At 34.6% G+C, this 11,316-nt stretch overlaps 1 protein-coding gene across 1 annotated transcript in view; it reads right to left on the bottom strand.

Moving 5' to 3' along the window:
- Positions 1 to 10,792, bottom strand: part of LOC111087984 — a 23,825-nt gene extending 13,033 nt beyond the window's left edge. The window contains exon 1 of the mRNA XM_022396605.1: positions 10,359 to 10,792. Coding sequence (XP_022252313.1) covers positions 10,359 to 10,398 — 40 coding nt within the window. The 5' untranslated portion in view covers positions 10,399 to 10,792. The remainder of the gene's footprint in view (positions 1 to 10,358) is intronic.
- Positions 10,793 to 11,316: the final 524 nt, after the last annotated feature.

The following is an 11,316-nucleotide window of genomic DNA, read 5'->3' as shown; positions in this document are numbered from 1 at the left end:
TGGGAAACCAGCAATTCTAGGCATACTGTTACGTTTCCGTTTGTTAATTAACTTTCCGCAACTTCCTTCCGACGAAACTTTAGCCACACAAGTCTTTACTTAATAAAACTGGTTTATTCTTTCCGAATATAACCTTACGATACACTTATTTTCAATATTCGCGCTAAAACAAACACTATAACGAACGAACGTTAACTTCAACAATACCCTGTGACTGCAGTTCAATTACTCACTATCTACACACACATTATTCCGTCACGTTGTCACCCTCTCTTATATACCAGACTACCCTATATCTAGTAAATACTAGAGCATTCGCCAAGGTACAGGATAGTTCTAGAAAATAGGTGGCGCCCCACCAGTCACGTGACCTCGATGACGCAACAATACCTAAATAAATTGGCCTATCGGTCTAATAAACATCAACAATTCACCAAAACAAAAAACAGTATCTAGCCATATGAATTTTATGTTGACTAATTTGACATCATTTATGATTAAAAAGGATTGATGTATTAAAATGAGTTTCACTGGATTCGGGGGTTAGAAATATCCACCACCTTTTGTTTATTTTCTTTATTTATTGGTTAGATTATGAAGTGTTGTTTTGGACTTTTGAAAAAACAGAATATTGTTTCATTAAGGCCACAATAAACATAAATTACTGCATTTATTAGGAATGATTTTAAAAAATTTGCTAGCAACTGTTGAAAGACGATTTTATCAATTGCATTAATGAATTATAAGCATCAGTTTTATCCAAAATATATTGATTTGCCTAATAAATAATGAGCTGAAACATAATTTTTAATTATTTGGGTTGAAATTAGTCTATTTTAAATTGTATTTTTCATGTTTTAATTTGGTTGATGCTAGAGCAAGCTGCTGACATGATATTGACGCTAATTTTCAAAGTTTATGAAAGCAGTTTTAGCATACCTAGACTGTTCATGAATGTTAATGATCGAGAGATTTTGCGAACTAGCTAGAAATAAGGATAAATTATAAATACGAGAACAAGTGAAGCATTACTTCAGTTTTCAATCAGTTCAGCGGCTGAGGAGTTAGAAGCCTGTAGCAAACATTAAGGAAGCAATAAACTAATTTGTTATCGTTACGTGGACTGGATTTCGCATTGTTTCCCCTCAATAATTAAAAAAAAAAACCCACCAATGAAAAAACACGTTACAATAATTCTTTTGCTGGTTCTAAGATAAATTTTTATTTTATTTTTAGAACAAGCTGGCTAACTGATGAACATGCTATTTATTGTAATCAATGAGTTGTAATTTCTCTGGTGTTGCTTTAACTTGCTTTTTCTAACCAATGAATTATATTATATAAGAGTAGCATTAACAAATTATTAACCTATTTTACGCTTTAATTCATTGGATTAATGAAATAATAGAAGCTTTGTATTCGTTCACAAGTTATAAATATAGTCCTAGAATTACCTTATTTCTGTACTGTCGCCATAGTAGATTGAATTCTAATTTATGGAGGCTGTTTGAATTAAGCTTGTGCAACTATCAAACTTTACAGTCACTCGATTTTAACACCTATCCAAAGCCATTTAACACTAAGACGCTTTATAGGGCGTTAATCTTTTGTGGCTCAGAGACATTAGTCTACGGATTTGAGGGCAGTAACAATTAAGGTAGACGCACATTACTTGTAAATACTCCCTTTTCTTGCCTGCTTTCATTACGACCGTCTCTTCCTAATGATAGGTGGCGTTCAAAATATCAAGTGCTAGTGAACTGAAGTCGTATTACAATAATTAAAGGCCCTATAACTCGTCAACAACGGAACCTCCTCAAACATTCTTAAAGCAGAAACTACGTATAATATTAATAGTCCGTTGTTTAAAAGTGTTCAGTGATAAATATATATATATATATTAATTATATCTAAATCACTAATAATTTGATTTAGATGAAGAACAACTAACAAAGTCTAAGACACTCAATATGTGTAAAATGAAAGAAAACGAGAAAATTTTGAGATTATATGAATTTTTATTTAATAAATCAGATTAAACCATGGACTCTCAGATAACAAATAACCACGAAAACGTAAAGCCTCGTACAAAAGAAAACTATTCGTCTTGTACAAATTGTATTTTTTATTCATAAAAAAAAAGACTGATGGGAAAATTTATATTTGTAACGAGAGCCAAAGTTTACAGATTTACATAGGTTCAATTTCCTGTGGTGAACAAAGCGCAGATAGCTCATGGTGTAGCTTTGTTCTATAAAACAAACAACGTTCTCGAAATATTACGTTATTAGTTATGTCCTAGAACTTCCAGAGGGCGCTCAGATTGTTATTCATGTTTCTTTAGCGTACCCATCTGTACTGTTAGTAGCATACTAAAAGCTGTTAATATTTACCGGATTTGGTGATGTAAATATGTATTTCTGCACATCTATGATGCGGTTTTCAAAACTCGACTGTCATATGTATAAAGCAGAGCTGTCTGTCATTCTGTCTGGTGTCTTGACGTCACAAGTTAGTTATTATGAAGATATGGATAAACAAATTTCGATGAAATTTGGTAGAGAAACTCAAGTGTCCCCCCCCCAAAATAAGGTTTAAATGAAATATAAAAAAGAAGCGGACGAACGGATCAGATTTGACAGACATATCAATTTTTACTATATAAATTGATGTCCAATGTTACTACGCACTGCGCGCGTACCCTACTAATCGCTCGTATTCAGTAGACCTATATGACGAATGACGCACACGCACACCGTCCTCCCATCCCCGTGAACGTTATTATTTTTGTTTGTTTAGTGCAAAGCCGCACAATGGGCTATCTGTCCACCGCGGGAATCGAATTCCGCATTTAAGCGTTATAAGTCCGTCAGATTACCACTGAGATTCTATTCCCGTGAAGCTAACGAAATAAATTTCGCGCGAGACACGGGAAAATTAATTCATTTTTTATAATCATTAACGTACCATGGAAGCGAACAGTGCCCAAAACATAATCTAAGGTTTTGACGTACAGTACGGACTCTGAGTGTTGATAAAATGGCAGGAATGTACATCTTGATACTTCAACAATAATTAATTGTTATAATTAGAAGAAAAAAATCAGATTGTAACTATTTATGACTAGTAGATGGAGATTAAACTCAGAATTCTAATGCAATGCCAGTTTCTGTGACTTGATGGATATTACAACACTTAAAAATTTGTATATACATATATATATATTAAACACGTACGAAATCAACAGTTCACTAATCGTGTTTCTTTGCACGACCCACTTTTCTTTTGCATATTATAAACAGGAAAAGATAAATGTTGTTTGACATTCCTTATGGTTTACGAGTACAACACACGGTAACAACCAGTTCTTGGAATATGTTTGACATCAACCCATCCTTCTTAATCTCAGCCTAAACATTACCCAAGCAACGAGTTCTGAGAGCAGTATTGAAAAGGCTGATGTTCCCCGCTGCCTGTTATCATCTCACACTGGTACTAAGCCAATAGTTTTTTATAAATATATTTTAACTAAATCAAGTCAAAGCTACTGTTGTTTTCGTATAACAAATGTGAATGTTATCATGATTTTTAACGAGAGTGTTTAGAGTAATTGGGGACTCTTTCTGATATTTAAATGACTCTTACCCATAATGCTAGAAACACATACAGTTCTGGTAATGGTATTTTCAACTTGTACGGCGCCTTATGCAATCATGATTTAAACAGTCAGGCCAGAGACCCCTGATATTCAGTCATAACCGTTCTTAATTTACATAGAGTTGTTGAATAGCAGCACCCGCCACCTTAACCGAATAGAGGGAATGACTATCACAGCTATAACGCCTTCACAGCGGAAAGTGCATAGCGTGTTCAGCAGCACATTGTGACTTGAGTCTTGGATCTTCTTATCAGCAGCCTGGTACCTTAATTAATAGGCCCAGCCAAGCCTAAGCCCCCCCTCAGCGAAACAACAAAAATGTGCGAAAAGACCGTATAATATGAGAAAACGATATTTCGCACTGATATTTTAGGAAATAATAATAATAATACCAAGAAACACATTTATAAAGATCTTAATATGATATACAAGAAAACCAGGGTTACTTTTAGGTTAACTATTAGCATGTTAGTAATGTTTTAGTTTAAATCAAGTGAGCAGTAGAAGAGAACCTTTAGGAAATATATAAATGTATTTCACGTCTTCTCAGTTACTTTGGTTGCAATGAAAAATATTTATTCAGGAAACTGAAACTCACTGACCCCTCTATTCGGAACCTAACAGACACCGAGCCATTCATCCGGAAATGGACAATCACAAAACCAGTAATCCACACGTTGATAGTAATCTAACCATCTATTCAGAAACTGACAGTCACTGAATAATCTATCTGAAAACTGACAGTCACTGAATAATTTATCTGAAAACTGACAGTCACTGAACCATCTATATGAAAACTGACATTCACTGAAATGTCTATCTGAAAACTGACTATTTAAAAATGACAGTCATTGGACCATTTATTTAGAAAGTGACAATCACTGAACCACCTTTCTGAAAACTGACAGTCACTGAACCATCTGTCTGAAAACTGACAGTCATTAAACTGTCAACACCCCAACAACATGAAACTTCCCTTTAGGGGCTGTTTTTTCGTTTATCAGTTAATGAGACATCAGAACTTGAGTCAGTTTATATGTCTGTATATATTAGTGTGAGTGTTTGTCTGTTGTTCTAACATAAGTCAGTCATACTAACTGACCGTTGTTTCTGTACTGTCAGTTTTATACCTGTCCGTACGTTCAGTTGTATTTTCGTTAACGCACAAATTAATTGGTTACTCTGGACATTATTTTGTTTCTCTATATTCAAAGCTATCATTCTGCCTGCCATTTATTCGTTTCATCGGCGTCCCCTGGTGGGACAGCAGTAAGTCTATGGACTCAGAACGCTTAAATCCGGGGTTCGATGCTCCATGGTGAACACAACAGATAATCTGATGTGGCTTTGTTCTAAAATAAACAAACATTTCATCGGCACTGTGCTTATTTATGTCTCACCGTCTGCTAATAAATTATCTTAATGGTAAGTTCTCAAGTACTTGCCCCAAGCGTTCGCAACTGTCATATAAGATACATTAATTTTGATATAAAAAAGAAACATATACAAGATGCGATAAATTTTGTTTCAAAGATTGCAAACCAAAAAATACCAAATGTCGAGTTTTTCTAGGTAGCTGAAATGACAGGAAGTTCAGTTATATGGAGCTGATACGACATGTGATCCTCCTGTAGGAAAGCTGATAGAATATGAGATTCCATTTTACAAAGCTGATATAATATAAGATTCTACTATACGGAACTGATACGACATAGACATTTGTTATAGGGAGCTGATACGACATGTGATCCTCCTATAGGAAAGCTGATAGAATATGAGATTCCATTTTACAAAGCTGATATAATATAAGATTCTACTATACGGAACTGATACGACATAGACATTTGTTATAGGGAGCTCATACGACATGCGATTTCAATATAGGAAGTTGATAGGACATGAGATTCCGTTATAAGAAGCTGTTATGACGCAACAGTTTCTCATAGAAAGCTGATACAATGTGATATTTTGCTGTGTGGAACTGGTACGACATTATATTCTGCTCTAGGAATATTATACATGATATTTCGCTATAGGAAACTGATATGACATACGATTTTTATGCTCTAGGGAGCTGATACCATATAAGGTTTTTAGCTATATGAAGATGACATCACAGGGACTCCGCTTTAAGGAGCTGATACGAAATTAATTTCCGCTAGAGGGAGCTAGTACGATAACTTAAGATCAATAGATACTACAACTTTGAGCTAATAACTGAGCAACTGTAAGTTTCGGTGATTTTCGCTGGTATATATGTATAATTAAAATTCAATTAAATTATATTTATTCATACATAAAGCGAAAAATAACTTGAAATTTATCCATCTTCTGCGAAAATCAAGTTTAACAAAAACACGTTACTTAGTTTAGCTTATTTCGTATGTAAGTCATAAGTCGTGAAGGTGAACCCATATGGTGAAATCATGCTGAGCAAGCTTCTTTTATAACTCAAACAAATTATTCACTGGTTACGTACACTGAATGACACCAATGTTACCATGCCACACTTTCCTATGTAAATATCCAAGCATCGTTATTACAGGATTTTCTTGTTCCTATTACAGTCAAATAAACACCTTGGAACAAAGTCGACTTATCCTCATTGAAAAATAAGCTGACAGAGAAATTCAGATAACTGATATATATATATATATATATGTTATTAAATCCCATAATAATAAATGCAAATATAAAATAAAAATATTAATTCCAATACGTGGTAAACTGTAATATTGATTTCTTATTACACGTAATCACTCGTGTTTATATTCTACTAGTTTGATAATATATCCATGGTATAATTTCAATATCATATACAACCATTCGTGTGGATGATATAATTTCGGTAACACGTGTTATCTATAGCATGCTTTGGGAGTTGCAAGTATATATATCCACATATTTATGTCATGTTTTCGGTAACACATATAACTACTCTTACCTCTGTAGTCCCACGGTGGGTCAGCGATAAATTTTCAGACTTACATTACAAAAATCCGTGGTTCGATTCTCCGCGGTGGATAGAACGCTTTGTGTAACTTTGTGATAAAAAACAATTATCTATGATTTCGGTATAAAACTTGTTTAATGAAGTTGTGCAACTTTTGATTTCGGTATAAAACTTGTTTAATGAAGTTGTGCAATTTTTGATTTCGGTATAAACTTGTTTAATGAAGTTGTGCAATTTTTGATTTCGGTATAAACTTGTTTAATGAAGTTGTGCAATTTTTGATTTCTGTATAAAACTTGTTTAACGAAGTTGTGCAATTTTTGATTTCTGTGTAAAACTTGTTTAATGAAGTTGTGCAATTTTTGATTTCTGTATAGAACAAATTATTCTCTTGGAATGTCTTGGAGTTTAGAAAAGTTACTCGTATTTTATACGAACGATTTTTTATATGCTAATGTATGGCGTGTCGTCGTAGGTGACAGCTGTGGTGCCACGCGTAAAATGTTCAATATTTGAATATTTGGCTCACTGCCAATTACAGATCATTCGACAGTGCTATACCGCTACTGATAGACTTATGGATAGAGAAATTTGTCACAGCCCTTCCAACGAAATGTATTAATATAACAAGAATGGTATCGAGCCAAAGGATAGCATTTCAAAGAATTGTCCTCCATGGTAGAAGAAATCTCGTAGAGCAAAGTTTTAAGACAGTAATGGCCTTCAAAACTACATCTCAAGATAATCTGGAATAATGGCCTCATTTGCAAAAAAATAAAATAAAAAAGGCAGTGGTTACAAAAGAAAACCTCAGGCCCAAAAGGCTATTGCGCTGAAATTGGGCTTACCTTCTGGTGCCCTTAATAAGATAACACGGATTTGAAGCTGACGAAAGTTCATTAAAAGACCACAAACTTTCAGGCGTACCTCGAAATCAATGTTTTAGGGAGAAAACATATTTGTTAAGCTCCCCCCCCCCTCCATGGTTTTGGAAGCTGACGACTACGTATAGTGGTGAGTCTGTAGAAAGTTTGTGAAGATGTGGGATCTAACACCAACTTATCGTCCTCCGAGCAATCTTGTTACAATATAGATGCTGGTTGTGTCGAATAATAGTATGTAATCATGTTCACCAGGTCCACCATGATCGACGACGGAGAAAGTAGTTACAAAAATAGCATGGCACCAGCAACATCGTTCTTAAAAAAAGTGCGACTTGTCTCAGTATAAGTAAAATATTCATTCAAGCTGAATTTGGATCAAAAGTAACCAATCTTGATTTAAAAAATTTACATATTTGCTAAATCGATATTTCTCACTACCGTGGTGAAATGAACCTGAGTACTACATCTACAGTTAATAATAAACATTTCAGAATATATTCATTACCTGACCAGATATGCTTCTGTTGTGTCATTTTCTATGCACATACTGGAGGTTTGGTTTATTTTGAAATTCGCGTAAAGCTACAGGAGAGCTACCAACGAATAGGGGGATTGATCGTCACATGATAACACCCCTACGGTTGAAAGGGCGAGCAAGTTTGGTGGAACGGAGATTCGAACCCACGATCTGCAGATTGCGAGTCGAGCGCCTTAACCACCTGGCCATGTCAAACATTTACTGAAGGAATCGTGTAGTCTGAGCATTGTGCAACGTGCGATTACAATGTTTTGTAATTCGAGCATGGCATGGCCTAATGGTTAACGGTCTAGGACTATGAATCTGAGGGCTCACTGTTCGCAACCCACTGCCGCAAAAACGCTCTCTGCACTTTTGGCTATGGGTGTAGTATAACAGTGGCGGTTAAAGCACACTGTTCTATCAGGCAAGAGTAAACCAATAACTGGTAGTGGGTGTTATTGACTAGCTGCCTTCCCTTTATCAGTTCACAACTTGGGGCAGATTTGCGCAGATAGCCCTTTGTGTAGCTTTATATCTGTTTTAAAACTGCAGGAATATTCTTGTATGAAAAGACATAAGGTGATGATATTTAGGGTTAATGAGTATGGTAAGCCCGCAGTTGTGCAAAGGCAAACTATTGAGATGGTAGAATAGCTTGTTTATTCGTATGTAAATTTATTATTACTCAAACAACACAAACAAGCCTACAACTCATTAGTTATTGAAAAAAAACTACAATTATTTGACAGAAATTGAGTTTGACCAAAAATATAGTTAGACAAATATCACCTATATTACTGGAATGAATAAAAACCCTTATAACCCGAGTGCTATCGAAAGGTGGACCTTTCTATATTACTGTAAGCCTAATATACGAGTGCAAATTGTATTTATAGTTGTCAGGGTCTGGCATGGCCAGGTGGTTAGAGCGCTTGTCTCACAATCTGAGGGTCCCCGTTCCACCAAACCTCTCGCCCTTTCAACCTTGGGGGCGCTATAATGTGACGGTCAATCCCACTATTCGTTGGTAAAAGAGTATCCCAAGAGTTGGAAGTGGGTGGTGATGATTAGCTGCTTTCCCTCTAGTCTTTCAGTGCTAAATTAGGGACGGTTAGCGCAGATAGCTTTCGTGTAGCTTTGCGCGCATTTCAAAACAAACAAACAAAATATACTTGTCATCAATTTTTTTATGCTATTTATATATAAATTCTCGAAGAGAATGATAGAACAGGCTGGTACTAAATGGACATTTAAAATGAATCTTTCTGATCAGTAGTGTTAAAAACATCCAGTTTTATTTTTCTTTTATATTTTTGAATAGACTATTCACCTGACCAGCCGGACAAGTAGCCTACTGATTATACTTCTGGCTAGCTGGACAAATGGTCACAACCTATTAAAAATGAAGAATTCCTGTGCACTCCGAAAACTTAAAAGGTGTAACGAACGCTAAGCGTTCTCGAAGTAGATAAGGTATGAGACGGAATTGTTTTTATCAAATTATCGAACATAAAGCGAAAAATTTAATTTTTTTATCCATTCTGTAAGATTACAGATATCACAAATAGAGAGGTCTATGTGTTAAAAAACTAAGCAGACACAATAAATCATTAAAGTTGTAATACATCTTACTGAAGAAGAAATTATCCATAAATTACACAAAACAAAGTGGCTTATAAATTAATGAAACCATCCCTGTATAGAAACTTGATTAGATGTAAATAATCTCATAAATCAGCATACAAGAAAAACTAAAATCTATAATGATAGGAATGCATTTTTGGCCGTAATCCTAATAAAACGTAAGTGATTTAAGACTACTAAGTCATATAATAAACCAACAATATAAAATAAGTGTAAGAATTAATATAAAGAACAATATTCAGATTTGTTTTAAACATTATAAAAAATAAAATTAACGATAAAATATTTTCTCAGGATTTTTGAAATGAGATTCATCCTGCGTGTTTTTTAAGAGCGACAAATTAACTTATAGAAAGGTTGAGACGTAACACTTTGTTTTCGTTTTTGTAAAATTGTACCTGAGAAAATTAAATGTAATAGTTAGAAATTCTGAAGTCCCCATCCTCATACAGAAGAAAAATATGAAATATGATTTTTACTAATAAAGGAAGATAAGTAAATGTTATATTAGCTTTTATTTCTAATAAAAAACATGGAGTCAAGAAATTATTTTGCTACATTTTACCCCTGGAAACAAAACAGAAAACCACAATGTTAATAAAGTTCGTATGTGACGACGAATATTGTCAGCCAAACTTCTTCAACTAAAACAAAACTATTCTAGAACAAACAAGAAAGAATAAATTATTTCCCCCTTACCTGAGTTGAAAAAAATAATCACCAGAAGACGCAAAAACATTATTGTGTTGTTGATGGCTACCCGACGATTGTGTTGAAGGCTATGATGTGTAGGCACTTGTCTTACGTGGTCTCGTTTTCGAAGTCAGTGTTTTGCTGCTATGAACCACGTCCTTAAGAAATCATGAGATTCCCTGTAGCAAATTTGGCTTCTTACATCTCATCTATGTGACCTACTTTCCTCCCTCTGCCGCCAGGGGACCTTACCGGTTTAAGGTAGTGGATGTTTCAGGATAAGAAAGTGACAGTAGAAAACGCCAGAAGCAAGAGATATTATAGGTCAAAAACGGCAGGTCATCCCTTCACAGGTCAATTCCAGGTCTACAAAACTAGTAAAACTCGCTTGGCTTCCTCGAACGATGGAACATAGACACACCACTGCTTTCTCGTTATTTTTACAACATACCCCCCCCCTCTCCCCTTAAAAACAAAAACCTTTTTAACGATGTGATAGCAAGGTATATGAAATCATGAGCTTGAAGGAACACTGAACCTTTGCCTTATTTCATAATTTGTTGCTAATTTCGTGAGAAAGCTTGTCAACTGAAATGTTCACCAGTGGAATACAAGGGAAGACGATCGAAAATAAGCACAACTTGTTTTTATATCAGAATTACGACTAATCTAAAGGTGACCAAGATAAAGGTCGTTTTAAAACCTATCTATTTTTAAGTAATCACAATCTTATGTTTCAGAATGATGAATTTTTAACCAGCTTTTGTTTTCATTATCTTCTTTTTTCTTGGCCGTTGCTTCTCTGTTCTGAATATTTAAAAAAATGTCACATGTACTCTGCCCATTAAAAAACTAAAATAAATCAGTCTGTGCAAGGTCTATAGAAAAATATGTTTACCATATCATACAAAAATAAAGGATACGTTTAATCTTAAGTTCTTTTGCAATTTAGTATTATTTAGAA

Source organism: Limulus polyphemus, unplaced genomic scaffold, assembly GCF_000517525.1.
Source record: "Limulus polyphemus unplaced genomic scaffold, Limulus_polyphemus-2.1.2 Scaffold2943, whole genome shotgun sequence".
NCBI classification, from domain to species: domain Eukaryota; kingdom Metazoa; phylum Arthropoda; class Merostomata; order Xiphosura; family Limulidae; genus Limulus; species Limulus polyphemus.
This window is presented reverse-complemented; position numbering and strand designations above follow the sequence as displayed.